General features: G+C 41.6%; 1 protein-coding gene across 1 annotated transcript; it reads right to left on the reverse strand.

The window, feature by feature from the left end:
• Positions 1 to 13,159: 13,159 nt before the first annotated feature.
• MARCKS (myristoylated alanine rich protein kinase C substrate) lies at positions 13,160 to 19,154 on the reverse strand. The gene is made up of 2 exons (XM_082729428.1): positions 18,639 to 19,154; positions 13,160 to 16,801 (listed from the first exon to the last, which is right to left on the reverse strand). Exons 1-2 carry the CDS (start codon positions 18,738 to 18,740, stop codon positions 15,902 to 15,904), a joined length of 1,002 nt encoding a protein of 333 aa, XP_082585554.1. The 5' UTR covers positions 18,741 to 19,154; the 3' UTR covers positions 13,160 to 15,901.
• Positions 19,155 to 22,241: the final 3,087 nt, after the last annotated feature.

Raw genomic sequence — 22,241 nt, forward strand, 5'->3', positions numbered from 1 at the left:
TCACCACCACACTGTAATATAATCAGGAACTGGGTAAATTCAACAATAGCAGGAAGTCAAATAGGCTGACCTTTCCCAAGTTGTTTTAAAACTGACATGTGAGTGGAAGTTACTGGTGTGGTTTTGTTGCAGCGTCTGTTTTCCTAAGGAATTTGGAATCTAAGCAGGGAAGCAGCCTGTTCTTCAGGAGTAGAATAAGAAAGAACACACCCATCCTTGGGGGGATGGGGGGCGATTATTCTAGCTGGAATCCAACTGCCCCAAAGATACAAATAAAATCACCAACCAGCAACTTAAACAAGAAGTATTATTTATCTCTTACTATGATCTGCACTGTTCCAAAGATGACAGAGCTCAAGTAGAGCCAGGATGCAAAGGGAATATTGGAATGCCCAGAGTGAAAAAAATGGTCTCTTCTCTCAAGAAGTTTACAGCCTAATTCAGGATTGTTGTATTTTAAATATGTTTGAAAGTATTTAATTTTCTTCATCATCATTTGTCATTTTTTAAATTATTTCTATAGTGTCAACATAAATTGTGATTCCTGAATTTTCTAACACGCTACCAAAATACTACAAAACTACAAACTACAAAATATGTTTTACATTGTGTTGTCTTTTCATATAAATACTTAACAAGTCACCAAGAAGTAGGGGCCATCGGCAAGCCACGTTTCTAGCTGGGTTTATAAAATATGGTTACTAGAATCCTGTCCCAGTGTGGTAAGTGTACTTAACCAATTTATACTTACATGTCAAAAAGTAATGCCCCCAAGTGAAACATGGCCAATACATTTCTAGCAACCAGTACTAGAAGCGGAACCCCATGGTCATTTATTTCTTGGATTGTATCTTCCCAGAATTGTGCTGTGTTTGAAATTTTCAACTTTAAACCCGCCATCGAAATATCTTCTATTGGTCTAGCTTTACTGCCCTTACTACCCCCGGAGTCCTCAGGGGTCTTGCTGATTTCCCATCATTTCTCATTTCTTCTGGATTCCTGTCCACGATTGCATGGTCCATAACCTTAAATCTCTCACACCACATTCCACATTCTTTTGTCCTTCTCACACACCTGTCCTCTCCAGCCTTGATCTTAGATCACTTCGTTATCTGTTTTATCTGTATCTGAGTTGGCAGAGAAAAATCTCATCACTGTGTTGAGGGCAGGGTTGCAAACTCGTATTTTTTAACCTAAGCTGTTCTACTCGTTCTTAGTTCTCTTACTCATTTCTGACAAAAATGCTGCCACACTTAGGATTCTCTTCAAGCCTTCCTTCTTTTCCCCAAAACTCACATCAGCGTATGACCTTGCCTCATTTTTCACATAAAAAATTGAAGCCATCAGGTTGACCCTTCTCAATTTCTCCTTACTGCAGCTCACCAATATTTGCAGGCTATCCTTTTTTTTTTTTTTCTAAGCTTTATTTATTTATTTGAGAGAGAGCGAGCAGGAGTGGGGTGAGAGGCAGAGAGAAAGAGAGGGAGAGAGAGATTCCCAAGGAGACTTCTTACTGAACATGGAATCCAATGTGGGCCTTGATCATGGGACCCCAAGCTGAAACCAAAAGTCAGAAGTTCAACTGACTGAGCCACCCAGGCGCCCGATGCAGGATGTGTTTCACTTTTCCAGCCCAGTATAAAAGCGACTTCTTTGCCTGGCCATCCTGGGTCATTCTCTCACAAGACACGTAGTCAGTCCTCTGTTTCCTGCTCTCTGGTCACATGATGAATATAATCACTATCAAAATTGATACTTTTTAGGGATAGATTTCAAATCTCCTGCTGTCTACTGAATAAGCATATTTTATTACTAAATTACTAAATAAATATACTAAAATAAATATATTTTAACTTCTAGCTCAGAAAATGTAGCCTGTAATACTTATAATACTTATGGGTTAACTTTTTAAAACAGGTAACACATTCACACTGTACAAAATTTGAAAGGTACAATGAGAAACCCAGCGGACATTTTTCCACTCCTGGAACTAGATATCCAGTTTCTTGTGTATTTCTCTAAAGATAATCTCTGGCACATGTAAGCAATTAAGTATGTTCTCCCCACCCACATTTTTTTATACATAGATACTATCATATTATACACACTGTTATACACCCATCACTTAACAATGAATACCAGAAATTATTCCGAGTCAGTATATAACGTATTACCTCTTTCTATTTTATAGATACATGGTTTGGTAGACTATAGATGGTCACAAATTCTTTGCCCCTCTTCTACTTAAAGAGATGGAATCTATTTCCCTCCCCTTGTATCTGGCCTGCCCTTGTAACTTATTTTGTCAATAGAATGAGGTAGAAGTGTATGACTTCTGAGGCTGGGCCTTACGCAATCTTCAGCTTTACGCCCTGGGAATACTCCCTTCTGGAAGCTATCCATCACCCTGGAAGAACACCAAGCTGTGAGAAGAGGCCACATAGATGAGAGTTTATGCCAACGCACTATGGTCCACAATCCCCGCTGATTTTCTGCCCAATGCTGTACCAACTGCCAGCCCTGTGACTGAGCCATCTTGGACACTCCAAGGTAACTGAATCTTCAGATAACTGCAACTCCAAATGACATCACCTAGAACCTTCTTAGCTAAGTCCAGTTTCCCACAGAATTTTGAGAAAAAGTTAATAATTGATATTGTTTTAAGCCCCTATGTTTAGGGTGGTTTGTGAATAGCAAAAAATAGGGAAAGTACATAGTAGTCCCTCATATGGATGTACTCGAATTTATATAATCCAACCTCTATTGATGGACATTCAGGTTGTTTTTCTTTTGTTCCTTTTTTGTTATTACAGATAATGCTGCAGTTAATCATAAGGTATGCATGTCATTTTGCTTGTGTGCGTGTATCTGTGGGATGAGTCCCTAAAGGTAGAACTGCTGGATATAAGAGAACATGCATTTATAGCATTGATAGATATTTCAAAATTGTTATCCGCGGAGATTTTACTAATTTGAACGTCTAGCAATAATATATGAAAGTCACTGTTCTCCCACATCCTTACTAACACTGTGTTATCAGACTTTTTAATTTTTGTTAAATCTAATAAGCAAGAAATGATCTCATTTCAATCTGTAGTTCCATTTTTATAAATGGAGTTGAACATGTTGTAGTATATTTTAGAGTCATTTATATTTTCTCTTATTTGACCAGTCCCTGTCCCTTGCTCAGATTCATTGGGATGTTGTTTTCTCAATAAACTTTTAAAAATTCTTCCAGGAATTTAACCGTTTATTTATAATAGAAGCATTAAAGGGGCACCCAGCTGGCTCAATTGGTAGAGCATGTGACTTTTGACCTTAGAATCATGAGTTCACATCCCATGTTGGGTGTAAGGCTAACTTTAAAAAAGTAAGTAAGGGGTGCCTGGGTGGCTCAGGTCATGGTCCCAGGCTCCTGGGATCAAGCCTGGCTCCCCGATCAGTGGGAACCTGCTTCTCCCCCACCCCCCTCCCCGCTGCTTATGTTCCCTCTCTTGCTGTGTCTCTCTCTATCAAATAAATAAATCTTAAATCTTAGATAAATAAATAAATACATTAAACATAAACAGTAAATAAGTCTTAAATAAATAAATACATTAAATATAAACAGTAAATATTTTTTTCCCAGTTTGTCATTTATCTTTGATTTAGGTTAGAATTTTGTGGTTGAATTTGTTACAGAGGAGTAGGGTCTTCCCCAATCTGAGAGAAATGCTACCTTAGACTCTTCCAGTACTTCTTTTTCACATTTTAATTTAAATTGTTTTTAGCATTGAAATCTTCTCTAAGATATGTATCTACTACTATTTTTTTTTCTTTCCAGGTGGCTTTCTGTTGTATTTCACAATCTATTTACAAGACTTGCTTAAAGCCCTTGTATTCCTGAGGGACAGGAAATTTGGTCTCTTAATGATTGTAATCCTGAAAACCTAGCGTCATAGCTCCTACATAGGAGACTCAAATTGATAACAATTTGAGAGAAACTGGTTCTGCATGGAATTCCACAGATAAAACCACTCTTTTCTCTTTTCTGACATCATCTGGGAGGATTTTGTTGAGAAAGAACAAACAAGCTTTATTTTGAACACCCACCCATGCTGGAAACACGAGGACGTAAGTCTGGGTGACATGGGATACTTCTGAGTCTCTCTCTTCTCTAGCGTCATTTACTCATTCACCAGGAGTGACTGCTATTTCTTCTAATACTAATCAATTAATATTACAAATACCAAACACTTATTTATCATCCTGCACACACACACATCTACCAGAGGTCTGGAATGTTGGTGGATGGGTAGATACTTTAACCTTATCTAACCTCTACACAATAATTAATTTTAATAGCTTTTCTCACTGGTTACATGATCTCCTAACTTCTCGGTAGTGGTATAGTGGTATAACTCTGTAAAGAAACTGATTAAGAAAAGAAAAGAAAAAAAAAAAAACAACTCTGCTAGGAAACTCTTAAAAAAAACAGATGTGAGATATGTTTTAAACATTCTGTAAACAAATGTAAAAAAAATACTTAAACCAAAGGAAACATGTTGCTTTCATTGCTTCGCTTTGGGTGCAGCCTCTATTCTCCCAAGGAATGTCACTGCCTTAAACTCGACTCCTCGACAGACACTACCTGCTTCTGTAAATCACCTTCAGATTTATCTAATGATCAAACCTCTTCACCACCTGGTCACCGCTCTAACTCTGGCATTCCAAATGACTAACATGTTTAATGGTTCTTTGTCATCTCTCTGATCGGAGAAGACACGGAGGCGAGCACGTGTGCCCGCAAACAGATTCTATCTTGCTTCTTCTTCTGCCTGTGTGCTTCAGGCAAAAGAGGAAATGTCTTAGCAATAAAGATATGGTGAGAAACTTAAAAAACCACTGAACAATTATTACTTGAGATGAGCTGTGGTTGAGAGGAACCAAAAAGGATGACACGAGAACGTTCTCTCTTCCCAAGTGTGGCCACTTCCCTGTTCACAGAAATATTACAAATAATGATTAAAACATTTGTTTAATCCCTCTTAAATGAATCAGGTACCCCTTTTTCCATGGGCAAACTGTATTTACTCACTAGCTCACTTGTGTTTTGCAAAAGACTGCGGTAAAAACGTTCTCCTGCGGCAGTTAAGTTTAGCTAGTGCACTTCTCTAACTAAAATTTTGGCTGCTAGTTTTTATGCTAAATGTACACATTTCACAAGTGGCTGAACATATAAGAAACATATATATCTTTACATTTCAATATATATGGCTTACTGACACTTTTTCAACATGCTATCCTCATAGCAGATTATTATATTTATTCAGAATATATGAAGCCACCTATTTGAAATTATCTCTAGTAAAACTGGTTAAAATACAGCTCATCCATTTGTAGAGCTGTAATCCTCTCCACCCCTGCCACTGCCCCTTTAAAAAGAAAGAATGGAATTCTTACAAAGGGAAATAAAGTACAGTAGATCCCCAATAGCATAACGCCCTAAGAAGATAACATAAACTGAATCTGATGAGTCCATCTCAAATGATTTTGCTGAATTGATTATGTCTCAATGATTTTGGAATATTGATAATAATTTATATAGTAAAAATATACTGACTACAAATGATACATGGGCACCTGGGTGGCTCAGTGGGTTAAGCCTCTGCCTTCAGCTCAGGTCATGATCTCAGGGTCCTGGGATTGAGCCCTGCATCGGACTCTCTGCTCAGCGGGGAGCCTGCTCCCCCCTCTCTTTCTGCCTGCCTCTCTGCCTACTTGTGATTTCTCTCTCTCTCTGTGTCAAAATAAATAAATAAAATCGTAAAAAAAAAAAATACTCTTTAAATATTAAATGATACAATATTCTACAATAAAAACAGTATTTACCATCCTACTTGATCATCTGATTACTTGATCATATGATCATATGGGTGCATATATAAATGCACCCATTTATAACATGTCAGGGCATAACAGCTCCAGGTTCTTTGAAGAACATTGCTTGATAAAGAGCATTGAAGACAGAGATGCAATTTCTTCCACCTCCTTCCCCTATCACTGCCTTTGTAATCCCCACAAGCTAGTTTATTCTTGTTTTCAATTTGAAGTCTTCTTTTAATCAGGAATATAGCATATTCAACATATGTTGTAGTGATTTAGAGATGGTCAGATTTGACACTTCTCCCAGAGGTGGTGTCCACGTCCTTCATTCCCAGAGTCCGAATGGGCTCCGTGACTATTTTGACCAATAAAAGTGCAGCGGAAGTGAGCTGTGCCAGTTTCTGAGACTAGACTATAAGAGACTGGCAGCTTCTACTTCCTGTCCCTTGGAACACTCTCTTGAAATTCCACCTCTGGGAGAAGTAGGCAGCCATGCAGTAAGTCTGACTATGCCGAGACAGCCATGAGTACAGAGAGTACCTGCTAGGTATCCGTTGGTGCAGACATCCGAGCCAGGCACCAAGACCAGTGTCAAGGAACCATTTTAGGCCTTTTAATCCTAGTAAACACCTCATGAAGAAGAATGAAGATCCCAGACATATGGCGCCAATCTAGGTATCCCAACAGTCTCCAACTATTCAAGCAACCCCAGCTGGTGGCCCCAAACATGTATCGGAGACAAGCTGTCCCTGCTGTGTCTGCTCTAATCCCTGATCCACAGAATCATCACGGATACGATCGTTCTCTTGATTATGGTGATGGCTTCACAGGTGTGTACATATGTGTGCATATCAAATTGTGTCCTTTAACTATATGCAGTGTACTGTGTATCAATTATACATCAATAAAGCTTTAAAAATAAGTTGTTGTTGTTTTATACCACTGAGTTTCAGGTGGCTTATAATATGACATTAGATAACCTAAACATGCATCTTCTGTATTTTATTTTTTCCTGCTATTTATTAAAATGCTATTAAAATATAAAATTGACATACAAATTTAAAAGATATACCAAGCATTGTTTTTATAATATTTGATTTGTTTTCATCTAATGTCTGTAATCTAGGCTATATGATAATTAAATTTGTCCGGCATTAAAAAAAAATCACATTGTAGATTAGTAGTAGTAGTATTGGTATTATTTCTGACTTGTGATTTTCCCACCAGAACAGATTCTAGGCATGCTGTATATCCACATATGAAATGTTTCTAGACTCTGCAGTCCTTCCCCTAAAACATATTTATTCAACAAATGTTTGCTAAAATAAAAAATGAAGTATGGCAGATTCTTAAGTAGAAATCTGTCCTTTAAAAAGAAATCTTTATCTAAAGCACCTTAATTAAAACATATTGCAAATGATTTCAGGGGACCAGCAGAGTATCTAAAGTAGATTATTCAATATTGAACCAAAAAGTGCAGATACTAGGAAATAAACAACAGCAAACATACCTAGTAATTGGAACTCTTTCTACTCTCAGCTTTACACATGAGAACACTGAGGCCAGACAGATAAAGGAGTGCATCTAACAACATTAAAAAACTATAATAGTTGTTTGCACGAGGCAGAGCCAGATTGTGACTCCCAACACCTAAGTGCCTAATCCTTACTTCCTTCTTGTACTTTCCTTAGGAAATAACAATAGAATCACAAATCTCATCAATAAGATCTGTAAAAGAACAAAAAAGAAAGAAATGTCAGTAATCTTTATTCTGCTTCTTTCTTCTTTATCAGATCAGATATACCTGATGATTATTGCTATAACTACATGTTATGAAAAATTAATGAGTGGTAAAATAAATTAAAGATTTTCACACAAAGAATCTTTAGAAAAGTCAACTTTTGGTCAGACTACCCTCATTTAACCAAATCTAAAACCTCATTCAACCATTGTTCTTTATAATCTTAGGTAGCATTTAGAAGATACTATATTTTCCAAAGACTTCAAGGAGAAATAAAGGAGGTGACAAAATTGAAAATAGAGAACTTTTGTTTGAAAGCTTTAATATTAAAAATATCACATGTTCATATTTAAACCTGATTTTAAATATATATTATATATTTATAATAAATACATATCACTATGTAATATTTGTGTATTTATAAAAACATATCAAAACATGCATAAATATGAACTTTTGCTCTATTAATAATTTTATATATAAATTTTTATGTATGAAGTATGTATTTATTGCTTGCAAATATACTTTTGATAACAAAATTGAAATTCAGAATAGAAACATGCTTTACAAACAACTATTTTAAACAAAACTTTTTCTTTAATATATGTTTTTTAAGATTTTATTTATTTATTTGTCAGAGAGCACAAGCAGGGGCAGGGCAGTGGGGTGGGAGTCCAGTGGCAGGCTTCTCGCTAAGTAGGGAGCCCAGTGCGGGGCCCAATGCCAGGACCCTGGGATCATGACCTGAGCCGAAGGGAGATGCTTAGCCCACTGAGCCACCCAGGCATTCCTTAACAGGTCTTCTTGATCTAAACAAACAAAAAAAATCCTGCATTTTCTCAATATAAATGCTTATTTTGTGTTCTAAGTCTCAAGAAATTATGGCAGAAATGCTTCAGAAGAAATAGTCTTCATTTGATATTACCATGACTATATTTTTTCCGGATTGTATATTAAGTTTATCTTTGTTCACTAAGCGTTAAGCATGAAAAGATCTTTGTGTTCTGTGTAAGAATGCTAAAATAATGTAGATTTTCTCAAGAGACTTGAATAATAACTTTCTTGTTGATAATAACATTATTGTTCAGAAGAAACTCTGGTATTTGCATATTTTTGGTTTGTTTTAAATAAATTCATCTTTGAAACTCTGATGTTTCACTTCTAGATTGCATAGAATTTTAAGTTTAGAAGCTATATACCAATAAAGTAAAAAAAAAAAAGTTAAAATTCTCATTTAAAATTTTTCAAAACTCTTAGCAATAATTTATGCTTTTTAAAGATTTTATTTTTAAAAATTTATTTATTTGTCAGAGAGAGAGCACAACCAGGGAGAGCAGCGGGCAGAGAGAGAAGCAGGCTCCCTCCTGAGCAAGGAGCCCAACTTGGGACTGGATCCCAGGATCCTGGGATCAAGACCTGAGTCCAAGGCAGACACTTAATGGACTGAGCCATCCAGGTATCCCAATAATTTATGCTTTTTAAAATATCAGGAAGCATATGAGAAAAGGAAAATAAGACATTCTTTGTACTATTGTAATCCAATTCATGAACTAGTTAGCACACTAAAGACAGAAGAAAATGACCCTTGTGAGATAATGCATTTTTCTAGTTAATAATTAATATTTTGTAATATGAACTGACCAAGTCTACAGGCTCCTTTTTCTTTACCATTTCAGTAAGTGTCTTCAAATCTATTAAAATATTATCTATCCTGGATGATCTATTGCCTCATCCAATGCTTGCCAATTTTTCAAAAACATTAAAATAAGTAGCTCTAGTTGGTAGTTTGCTTAGAAAAGCGTTAATTCCTTATGTTCACTTAAATTCAATGTCTTCAAACTTCTTCACAAAAGCTGTTAATTAATGCTGCCATGGGAGCCTCTGTGCTATACAATGAGTATAATTTTTCTTTAAAAATTACCAATTTCACTGACACATACCCCAGGATAGAAGTTTTAGTATTTCGCTGGTGAAATTAGTAATGCCTGTTCACCAATATGTTCTCTTTAGTGCACGGCTTGATTGAGTGCCAGCATGGAAGTCTGCATGACTGGTAATTTCTGAGTCTTCTCAAACTCATACATTTCTAGACATTTTTTCTTACTACATGGGTAAGGTGCTGTGTTGAGATTTTGATGACATTTAAATATGATTATACAGCAGTAATTAGAGGGTAAGAAAAAAATTGCAATGCCTCCCATTTCTTTGAAATTGTATAAACAGACGGCTTCTCGGCATGAAACCCCAACTAAAATTCGGGTTGTGCCAACACTTAAATGCATAAGCCCATTTCATTTGAGTAAACTAAATATTAAGTTTCATCCATCTTTTAGCACATTCTCAAGTAGCATCTTAATAAAATTAAACTTAATTCATTTATTGAATTCTAGAACTTTAAAGCATAATCTACCACAAGCCAATCTGAGCCTCATTTATATTACTTACGTTAAATAAGTTTAAATCTATGAACATATTACGCTACTAGTCAAATACCATCATTGGTCACCTCTAATCAACTCATTATTCTGAAAATTAATAAATAAAGGGAAAGAATTAAACCAATTTTCTGCCTTTCTATTAAGAAAGGACAACCAAATGGTTGATGAAGGAAACTTTCTCTTTATAGAAATAACTGAACAAATAAATAAAAAGGATTGACAATTAGAAAAACACCATTTGGCAATTCTATATTAGTTAATGGATTTAAGAAAAATCGATGGCTTTAAACTTTACAAAAAAGAGAAATGACTGAACATTGTGTGCCTCCTGATAGAAATACAACATCACCTGTGATATAGTCCTTTGAATCTGAATCAACTTCTAGATCTATTATTCAATTTACAGAAAATACTAGAAATATAGGACAGACAAAGTAATGTGTTACATGACACATGAGGTGCAATTAGCAAAATCCATACTCTGGACACTTAAAAAACAAATAACTCAGTTTCTTGTACAAATAAATTGCAAGGGAAAACAGAGATGGATAAATTCAGACATAACATCATACAGTGTTTTTAGACTTTTTTTTTTTAACTATTTGTGTCCCGGAATCGTTCCTATCAACTCACTAATAATTAAGATAGCAATATAATCTACCTTTCTAATTTTTCAGCTATAATTTCTAAGGTAACAATAATAACAATAATACAATTCTCAAGCTAGAAAGCAGTTTTTTTTTCCATTGAGAGAAGAGCAAAAGCAAGCCTGTAAAATCCTTTACATCCTCAGGTAAAGACAATCTTCCCATTCTTACCAAGGGTCCTCTATTAGTTTCCTGCAGCTGCCATCACAAAGTACCACAAACGGGGTGGTTAAAACAACAGATATTTCTTTTCTCTGAATTCTGGAGGCTGAAAATCCAAAATCAAGGTGGTGATAGGTTTGGGGTCTTCTGAGGCCTCTCTCTTTGGCTTGCAGATAGCTACTTTCTCATCACGGCTTCACATGATCTCTTCTTTCCCTGCGTGTGAACCCCTGGTATCTCTCAGTGTGGACAATCGAAGGACACTAGTCATGTTGGATTACCCTAACCCTTTATTTGAATTTAATTTGAATTTAATACAGTCACATTCTAAAGTCCTGGGAGTTCATGCTTCAACATGAATGGGGGAGGGAGAGGACACACAGTTCAATCTGTAACAAGGCCATTCAGAATCTCACCATATTTACTGATAACTCCAATGCCATTATTAACTGTTTGAAATGGCTTGAAATTTAGAAAAACACTTTAATGTGGGCTCAAAAGCTGAAGCTCATGAAATTAATCACATAAGCTACACTTTGCAAAGTCTGTACCCAACATTCCTCTTCGCTCCTTGACTCTCAGATTTTGTTTTTTCAGACCTGTGCACTCCAGTGCGGTAGCCCCCTGTGACCAGAGAGCACTTGAAATGCTCCAAACTGAGGTTATGTTCTCAGTATAAAATACAGACTTGTTAAGAAAAAAAATAAAATATCTCAGTAAGTTTCATGATGAATGCATATTGAAGATTTTGGATAATTAATTTCATGTTTGTTCTTACTTTTCAAAATGATTACTAAAAAAGTTTAAAATTACCTGTGTCTTTCATTATATTTCTATTGGATGGTGATTTCCAAAACATGGGTTTATGATTTGACCTAAGCCTTGCTTTGAGAGCTTTCTTACATTTCGAATTTAGAACTCTCCCCAACAATCCCTTTCCTTTTCTCACCCCTCAAAGGTATAGAATTGTAGCATGATATCTAGTCCTTAACTTAATTTCAAACCTAAGGAACAGTGTTCCACTTGTTAGGAAGACAACCGGTAAGGCTAAATTAATGAATTCAGTCAAAATGTGTTGTGTTGAAAGCCTACGGGACAAGTAGTCCTGTTGTCTTTCAGCTTTCTCAGAAATTAGAGAAGTTGTAATTAACAGCAATTGACAAAGGTATTTATTTTTCACTTACTAGTAGTATTTAAAGTCTTATGTTCTAATTTTATCAAAAAACTAGAAGGATTATTAGGATTCCTAGAAATTTTGCAGTAATTACTTTATGTATTTACAACTGTTAGATCTTATGATGGAGTAGTTTGTTTTGCTTTAAAGTTGCTGTTGAAGGGCACTTGGCTGGGTTAGTCCATAAAGCTTGTGACTCTTGATCTTGGGGTTGTAAGTTCCAGCCCCGATTGGCTAAAGATTACTTAAAAACAAATGAAGTTGCTGTTAAGCAGTGGAGAGGAAATGTAGATAGAAGTATTGCAGGGATCAGTAATTTATCACTCTTTTCAGGTACATAAAATCTAGTTAACATTCACATCTTTTTAAGGTATTTATTTCCCATTTTAAAAATAGCACTGTTGGATGTAATTTAAAGGAGTGCTGGAACTTGACTCCCCAGCAAGGACTGGAATCTTTACAGATTGAAAGCATGTTAAAATTCATGTTTGCTACACCCTATTCTAAGCACTTTCATGACTGGGAAGTGGAAAGAGAAAAAAAATGCTCAATATAGCAGTGAATGATTGAAAGAAAAATAAAAGCAAACAGCCTTGATACTAAACCATTTTTAAAATTTTCAAAGCAAACTTAGTTATGTTAAATAAACTACATCCCCTTTCCAAAGTATATGAATGCAAAAAGGACCCTTTCCCCAAATGTTTAATTGCAAAATTTTATTGTTTATATACATGAGGGAAATGTAGATACACTGCATTGTTTCTTAAACATATTATCAAGCCCTAACATTAAAATGTTTAGCTGACTTGTTAACATAGAACTCACCTTCAATGGATATATTTATATATCCTAAGTATAATGTCAAGTATACCTTCCAAATCCCTTAAGCTGAGTAATAGTTATACTTACCATCAACACTTAAGATTTTAAGTTTTTCCTCTAAAATTTGCATTTTAAAATTAAATTTGTAAAAAATCCTGTTTTAGCAAGCTTGATTATATCAATTGGAAAAACTTTATTTTACAAGCAATAGTAATTGAATCAAATGATAATTATAATCCAGAGGAAGTATTTTATAACCATAGCAAATGCCATTATACATACTGCCAATACAGATTTAATAAGACAATACTGAACTGTACAAGAGTTATTTATTTTTCCTTAATCTCAAAGCTATTGTTAGTAATACAAAAAGCCATATTAACATTTTTCCATTAGAAAACAATGTGATGTACAAAACTTTGGATGAAAAGATATATGTCAAATTTCATTTAAGCACTTGGTGGAAAATCCACCACTCCATCAATACCACCCAAAGTGTTTTAGGCAATTAAAATCAAAATAATGCATCTTAATTCCAGCTGTTAAAAAAACAAGCCTAGCAATATAGTTGGCTACACAGTATTTTTGACTACTCACGAGTTAATTTTTAAAATCCATTTTTTTTGGGAGTCCTCCCACACAGTAGGCCCTATACTCCGCCAAGCAGGTATTTGAGCAAAAAGTTGGTGAGGTTGGAAAGACCCCATAAAGCAGTCCTTTGGTTACCAGATCTTACTCTTAATTTTCAAACATCCTTCAAGATCAATACTCCCTAACTAAAAGTACATTCTTTTCCAAATGCTATTTTTATTAGTGGAGAGGGTATTTGGTAAGGAGAGGACATGAACTATTATTTATGATCCATTATTCCAATTAATAGCACATGTCAAAAGCTAATTTCTTTTTCTAAGGAGTTTTAAGATTTGGTGCTTGTTACAAATGTGGTTCACTGACTCACCGTGAACCCTACAAGGCATACCGCTTAAAAACAGCAAACAGGTGTGTGTATTTACCTTTGCATTTAAGGAAGTAATGGTATTTGATACACACCTTTATCTTCAAATTCATTTCAGGATCCAGTGAAGAAAAAAAATAAATCCAGTTAGGGGTGGTAAGAGCAAAGGTGAAAACTAGTAAGGATTATTACTATATAAGAAAGGATTATTCTCTATCTTTTCCTTTGAGTAACAAGATACTAACACACTACTTTCATTTAAAAAAAACTGCAACTACTGAATTGAGGCAAGTACTGGAGGCCCATAAACTGACAGTGTTGCCCATTCGTCACCATTACTTCTTTACATAAACCTGTTTCCTAAGGTATAACACATAATCTAAGCAATATTTGGAAATTAGCCAAGCACTAAGCAATTACAACGGCAGGTAATACACCATCAGTTTTTGAAACACATTTGTCCAGTTTTGTGGCCCATCTGCAGTTTGGATTAAATAGACTCTCACTCAAGTTTCTGGACTTGCATGACAAAAAAATGTATTTTATGAAATTTTCACAGGACATTTAAAAAGTCGTCGGGTCATACCACTTTTGTATTAAATGATTCATTCTGACATGCTACATAATTATGATAAAAATAATTGTTGACTTTTTAAATGAGAACTCAAGGTCAATGCAAGTAAATGGTACCAGACATGGAATGTCTCAAGATCTTCCTGTATGTAATCTGACACTGCTGATTATGAATTTTCAGTTTGGAAACTTCAGATTAAAAACCACAAGAAAATTTACTCTTGATGGCATGCAAGATGTTCCTCAAAATTACCCTCACGACCTAGAAGTCTCAGTATTTTATCAGAACATAAATAAACACAACAGATTTGTACATTTTATTCACATTTATTTTTCGCTTTTAGTGTGCTCACAGAAAATTAGAACACCTTAAGCAGGAGTTTAATAGCAATTTTTGTAAGCAAAGTTACATTCCATCTCTAAGTCAAATTGGTCAAAGCTTCTCCAGTATTTACAAAACATGATAGACAAGATGCTACACAAAACCATTGCATCTGAAGATTTTTTCCTTTATTCTCAAAGACGACTGGAAAAGAAAGCATTGTCTGCTGTAATCAAAAACATACCACAGTATAAACAGTAACCATTCCACTTATCACAGCTTGGTTGAGTTTAAAATTTGTGTTTAAAAGGTCCAAGATGACTGCAGTTTTACAAAAATGGGCAGGGTGGAAAGTTGCGAACTTCATGTGCTTCTGGATATCAAGATTTGTTTTTATACAATAGTCACAGTTAAAAACACCCTGCTGGTAATACATAATTACACTTTATTAAGGTCATAAACCAGCAATAAACAATAAAGCCTATACAACTTGTAGTTCTACTTAATCACTGACTGGTACAGCTAACATGAGATAAGTGAAAAGTTCCTATGGTTTAAATGAACTCCTAAGACTATGATCTTTTTTAAAATCTGGGTATTGGTGTTTTTTTTTTTTTTTCTCTCTTTCCTTCTTAATCAAGACTTGTAGTGTTGTAAACCTGCCTCACAAAATACATCGTAATAACTTTTCTTTAAAAACAAAAACAAAAACAAAAACTAAGCCTTTACACCATCGTTTCTAGTGGTACATTCTTGGCAATGTTACGCACCACTTCGATTTCCCCATCGTGGCCCCTATCACTTCATTTGATATCCCTTTTGACCCACCCATCTCCTTCATATATGGGCATGTCCATAGATTGACAAAGAAAAGTTTACATTTTCGAGTAAAGATGCAAAGTATGCAAAAAACATTAATACTGATGCAAAAAATAAAAACAAAAGAGAAACAAGGCAGAGGAAGGTGTTTAAGCTCTCCTCGACCTGTTGGAATGGTGGTAACAGAATGATTTGAGATGGGATCTGTGGGGAAGGAGGGGGAACAAAATTTGCTGCTTTAAAAAAAAAAGGAAAATAAAAAAAGACATCTTTAAAATCAATCCCTGGTTGTAGACAAGTTCTCCAAAACCAGTACCTGGCACCACTCCAACAAACAAACGGGGGGAGAAAAGTTCTTCGATTATCTCAAAAATCGGGCCCTTTTACTCTGCCGCCTCCGCCGGGGGGGCTTCCGGACTGCACTCGGGCTGGGCCTCCTGTGAGGGGGCTGCGCAGGCTGACGAGGCTGACGCGGGCGCCGCCTCTTCCGCGGGCGCCGCCTCCTGCTCGGGGGGCGCACCGGGCCCGGCGGCTGAGGGCGCCTCGCAGGCGGCGGCGCTGGCCCCGGCCTCCTCCACCTTCTCCTCGGCCTTGCTGGGCTCCTCGGGGGCCTTGGCCTCCTCGCTGGCGGGCGGCTTCTCGGGCGCGACGGCGGCCTCCTCGGGCTTGGCCTCCTGCGGGTCGCCTCCCGCCGCCACCTCCTCACCCGCCGCGGCTTCCTCGCCCGGCGCCGCCGCCTGCTCCCCGGACGCCGCGCCTGCCTCTGCGGCGGCTGCAGCGGCGCCCCCGGCGGCCTCGTCCTTGCCGCCTTCGGCCGAGGCGCCGGCTGCGCCCTCGGCCTCCCCGCCCTCTCCCGCTTCCTTCTTGTTCTTCTTGAAGGAGAAGCCGCTCAGCTTGAAAGACTTCTTGAAGGAAAAGCGCTTCTTTTTTTTTTTCGGGGTCTCGTTGCTGGGCGAGGGCGTGGCCCCGTCCTCGGCCTTGGGCGAAGACGTCGAGGAGGCGGCCGACGCGGCCTCCCCCTCCGCGGCCGAGGGCGAGCCGGGCTCGGCGGCCTCGCCTTCCGCGGGCGCCTCCTTCTCCGCGGGGCTGGCCCCGGCCTCGGGGGCGGCGGCGGCCGGCTCCTCCTTCTCGGCCGCGGCGGGCGACGCCGCCCCGCTCCCGGCGGCCGCGGGCTCCTCCTTGTCAGCGGCCGGGGCGCTGCCGTTGGCCTGCAGCTCCTCCTTGGCGCCCGGCTCGGCGGCCGCGGGAGAGGCGTCGCCGTTTACCTTCACGTGGCCATTTTCCTGCGGGGCAGAGAAGGCGGGAGTATCACTGAAGCGGCCCGGGCGCCGCCATTGCCGCCCCCACCCCCGGGCCGGGAGGGACCAGTTACCCCCCTGAGCCCCCGTGGCTTTGGGAGTCCCTCCATCCCCTGACGGGGGCGGGGGGGACCGGGGCTGCCTGCCTAGACAGGAGCTCTCCGAAGAAACGGAGCAGTGCAGTTGGGGCCGCCCCAAAGAACCAGCAATAGCGTCGACCACTCAACAAATGCCCTTCGGATTTAGAAGTGCCGAGGCCCGGACTGGAAAGCAAGGGATAACCCATTCGTGCCTCCACCTCCCGGGTCTGCAAAAAGAGAGCCACGTAACACACGATACACACCAAGACGGCCTTTGGGAGAAGGCACAGAGCCAGCGCCCTACACAGCCCTCTTTTCCCTAAACCGTGAGAGGCTCTGCAAGACACCGAGAACTCCCAGGGGCATCCCAGCGCTCCAGCCACAAGCGCCACGGCTGCGCGCGCCAAGACCCTGCGCCCCCCCACCCCCGCCAAGGGCTTGAGGTCGCCAGGGGGCGCTGCGCCTCCACCGCGCGGAGCCGGGCGCGGGCGGGCCGGCGGAGGGGCGGGGCCGCGGGGCCACCCCGCCCTGCCCAGCCCGGCCCTGCCCGCGGGCCGAGGCGCCCCCGAGCCCGGAGCGCTCAGCCCCGAGTCCACAAACAAAGCTCAGGTGGCTTCCAGGCGTTCTGGTCCGAGCAAAACCAACAAGGCTGGGGGAAACCCTTTAATTCCTAGGTCTTGCCTCGGCTTCCACGCCCACCTTCGCCAGCGATTCTGTGAAGCCAGGGCGCGCCACGGCGGCTCATTTTGCATTTTTAACGGGTTCAGAGTCTCTTGGCAGAGCTCGCCTTCCCCATTAGGTTAGAGTAGGCGAAGCTACACGGCCTCTACTCTAGGAAAAGAGGCGTGGTGGGTACCCAGTGTTTGCGAAGCAGCCACCCACGGCCGACCTCTCGCGCCCACCCAACCGTGGCCATCTGCCTGGGTCCGGGCAGCTCTGGGGCGGCCCCCCGCAGTGGTCCAGGCGCCGCCACGCACACGAACAATCCCGACCGAAATACACGAATTGCCTCTTACTGACCATCTGGACAGGTTCTCTCCAAGGACCCACCGAGTCTTCCCACCCCAGGGATACCATGTAAAAGTCGGATGGGTGTGTAATGGCACAGACAGCGGACGAATAGAGATTTACAACAGTGGGAAAGCCCCACGGAAAGATACCGAAACCTTTCAGCCCAGCTCCAGCCGGCCAGCTACCTTTCCAAGAACCCGGGGCACGCCGCCTCAGCATACAATAAGACAGCCTTTCTTCCCCTCCTTGCCTTTCTCCACCACCATTCCCGTCCTCCCCCATCCTGGCCCCCCCATCCCACCAGCTCAGAAATGTTGAAAGCGACCCAGTCTCGACAACAAACACGAGAGCCACCCAAACACCTTTGTGCCCACCAAACACAAATGCAACCTGACTGGGGGGGGGGGGGGTTAGCACCTAGCTAGTCACGTTCTGCCAAGCTCCAAACACGCCATTTTAGACAATTTATCACTTCTTGCCTCTTGTCTACACAAGAATTTGCCAGGATTCTCCGAGAACCACTCCTCTGGGGTGGAGGAGAAGACCCCCCGGCCACCTCCTATGAGAAATTGACAATTTAGGCTATCGCCTTCCATTCAACTTTCAGACTGGAATCTGGCCACGCTCCTCTCTCCGCCGAACGCGCCTAGGGCGCGACCGGGAGGGGAGGAGAAGCGTCGGGACTGGAGAAAGACACCAACGAGATGACCACAAACACAGGTAGAATTTACCTGCCCATTCGCTTTGGAAGGCGACGAGGCCACGGCCGCCTCCCCGGGCCTCTCCGCGGTGGCTTCTCCCTTCGCAGCGGTCTTGGAGAACTGGGCACCCATGCTGGCTTCTTCAACAAAGAAACTCAACAGATCCAAGGGGGGAACAAAGAGCCTCCGGTTGGTGTAACGACGGGGCGAGCGGCAGCAGCAGCGGCGGCGGCAGCAGCGGCGGCGGCGGCAGCAGCACACACACACCGGAGGGAGGGGGGAGTGGGGGTGGTGAAGAGGACAGAACAGAACCGATTAAATACACTCCGGATAAAAAAATTTAAGTCGAAGAGATAAAAAAGCAGCAGCGCAGGAGGGAGGGAAAAAAGGAGGAAAAGTCGAGCACAAAAAAAGGAGCCCAAGTGTAGTTTAAAAAAAAAAAGAAGTAATAAAAAAATCCCAGATTTGTAGCCGCACTGTAGACAAGAGGAAAATGGAGAAATCTCCCTGGTTGCTAATAAGATGCGGGGTCCAACGCCCAAGTGCACAGATGAATGGGCTCGCGGGCGCTGACGCGGCCCCCGCGCGCGCCGGCCAATCCGCGCACCGCACACAAAGCAGGGGGCGGAGCCTGCGCGCCCGGCGAACAATGGAGCCGCGCTTTGCAAATGGTTTGAAAATCAGCCTCAGACCGAGAATTAATGTCCTCCAAATAAATAAATCAATTAAAAAATACATGCCTCTCGCCTTCCTCTGCTGGAAAATAATAATGCATCACTTGATTGGCTTGCTTTGTTTGGAATTAATTAACGCGGGAGGGGGGTACTTGTGGATGGGGGCGGAGAAAGCGTTAACTTGACTCGCTTTGACTCTTGTCGGTCTATATCCGTGTCTGTCTCTCTCCACTCGCTCCCCTCCCCCATCTTCCCTGTGTGTTTATGTGTATGTGTGTGTATGCGAGTGTTAAAGACAATGGTTGGGATTTGTATGCAGCATGTTTTCTTTCTCCGTGTTCCATACTGGTTTCACAGACACTCCACAGGGTTTGTTTTTTTAACGGTTGCAAATGTTAAATCGCTCCAAATTGAAAGGTATTTAAACCACGAAGATCGAATTTCATCAAACCACATCTCGAGTTAGAATTAGGTCTGTAGGCCAGATGTGGAAAATGCAAAAGCGGCAAGGAGCCTAAGCCACAGTCCCTACCCTATCCCACACTGGCATGAAATAAAATATTTCGATACTGGCCTGCGACGTTCATCGAATTCCTCCCACCGCCGACTATTCCCAATGAGTGATTCCCCCCACCCCACAATATAAAGTGAGGGCCACGTACAAAAAAAATCACAACAGTTTGCATTTTATCACTATAAGAAATGACAGTGTTCCTCTATGGTGAAACGAGACACAGCCTCTGAGTATACGAATCCATATGTACGGTTAGGATGCAATTCGCGTAGATATGAATCGTTTTTCAGCCTATTGCCAGGATCGGATGGACTCTTTCCGAACATGTGTAAGTATGCATGCAACCGAGTGTGCTCCTGGAAGGGAGGGAGGCAGCGGCGATGAAATTTTAAACAACCGGATTGACGACCACAGTTCTAAGGAGAAATTGCATGTTGAGAAACAGCAAGAAGATCCTCTGAACGCTCCAAGTCTAGCTGGGATTGGAGAAAAAGCTTCCATAGGGGGACACAGAGTACCTCCATCGCACCCCTTGCCAGGAAGTACCAGACGTTATTTGTGTGTGAAAGGCAAGGCACTGATTTAAAGAAGGGGAGGAGGCGGTAAAAAAAAAAAAAAAAAAAAAAAAAACCAAGGATACAGCCTAATAAACATTCTCCTACCGCCTACATTTTTACTCCCAAAGTTTTCTCTCGTTCCACATTAGACCCTTTTCTCGTTTACATTTAGTAATCTTGAAATGAATAATCTTTTCGCTTATGGACGTGAGAAGCAGTCGAGAGAACAGTTCATTTCTCCTGGTGTTGGCTCTGAATTCTCAAGCAGTTTTATTTTCTGCTTATTGCAGGGAAATGGGTCACACTTTGAGTGAAAAAGATGGTTGGTTCAAGCCAGTAACTCTTTGTTCAAGTATTGCTTTGCAAATCACCAAGCCGTACATCGTTACACGAAGCTTCGTCTCCTCACTGTCCACTGCCTTCAGATGCATCATTCGATCTCGAAGTCATAGTCCCCAGAGCTGATGGAGAGACGTTTCCGTAGAAGTGTATCCTGCCAAACATATTATCACCCTTAAGGGAGCCCGCGGGCCTGGCCCAAGACCCCAGCCGCGGAGGTGGACGCGAATCCCTTATACGAGCGGAGTTCCAACTTGAAAAGCCAGCTGGGCTGATCCAAAACCACCATCCCGGCGATTCTCAAAAGCTCATTTAAGGCTGTTGATTTCCCCCACCCCCAACGTGAATCCTGCCCCTTCCTCTGCATCCCCCTCCTGGGTTTAACTTGGGGTGATTGCTAGCTCGCTTTCGGATTTTCTCGCGGACGCGTCCCCAGCCCTCCATTTGGGGGCTGCTTTTATTGCTCCTTTGTTACCAGACTGCCGTGTAGCTCCCCCCCCCCCCACACCCCTTGCTTTCTCGAATGCCTATTTGCCTGGTATCGGCCGGTCTCCCTGGCAACGGCCACGAAAGATTCGGAGCCCTGGACTGGAGGGGGGCCGGGGGGAGGGGAAAGGGGCGGAGCCGGCGGGGGGAGCAGGGAGAGGTGGAGGGGAAAGATGCTGCGGAGCGAGAGGCAGCGAGACAGCGAAGCAGCGAAGCAGATGGCTGCGCGAGGGGGCGGGGTCCAGGCGGAGCGCGGGGGGACCCCAAGCGTCGGGGGCACGAGGGAACCAATCAATTCCCGCAGCAGCTGCGGGGCTAGAAAACAAGTGTAGATGCAAAGATTCGCTCCCCACGAGCTGTCCCTAGTTGGCCGTAGAAAACGTGATTCCCTTTCGATAACGAAAGCTCATTTATAGAGTAGGTTGGAAAGCCCGCGGTCCCCAGGAACTGATGGGGAAAGAGGTCTGCGGCTGCCGGGGGCGCTGAGCGCTGGGGCAGTTTCTCCCAACCTCTCCCAGCGTGGGACCAACCGGGGGAAAGACGCGAGTCGGGGAGATGGGTGAAGGCCGAGCCTGGGGTGAGGAAGGAAGGGGCTGAGATACGGGAAGAGGCCGTTCGGCCCCGGCAACTACTTAATGGCAGGGAAGGACCGCCAAGACTGGAACCAGTACAAGTTGTGCAGCGTGAGTATCTAGTTCCTCAGGAGTTTGGTGCTCTCGCACCCAGGGCTAAAGGTTTTGAATAAAAGACTAAACGTATAAATATGATTATTTATGCAAATGTTGTTTCAGGACTCAAGAATTCACAGGGAAGAAGTAAAACAGGCAATGCCTGTGCCCAACTCACCAAGAGGAAACGCATCTATTTTTTATTTGTATTTTCACCATGCACTGAGGTTTCTAAGATGATGGTAATCTGCATATGATTCTCTCTAGGAAAAGAACTATTTATGTAGAATACCTCAAAGTCATTTTTTCCTTAAAATCTTAGCCCCGGAAGGAATTTTTAGATTTACACAAATTCCTGAGGGCCTAGTGTGTGCCACACAAGCTGATCTAAGTAA

The sequence above is a fragment of the Mustela nivalis genome (genome assembly GCF_964662115.1).
Source record: "Mustela nivalis genome assembly, chromosome: 5".
In the NCBI taxonomy this organism is placed as follows: Eukaryota; Metazoa; Chordata; class Mammalia; order Carnivora; family Mustelidae; genus Mustela; species Mustela nivalis.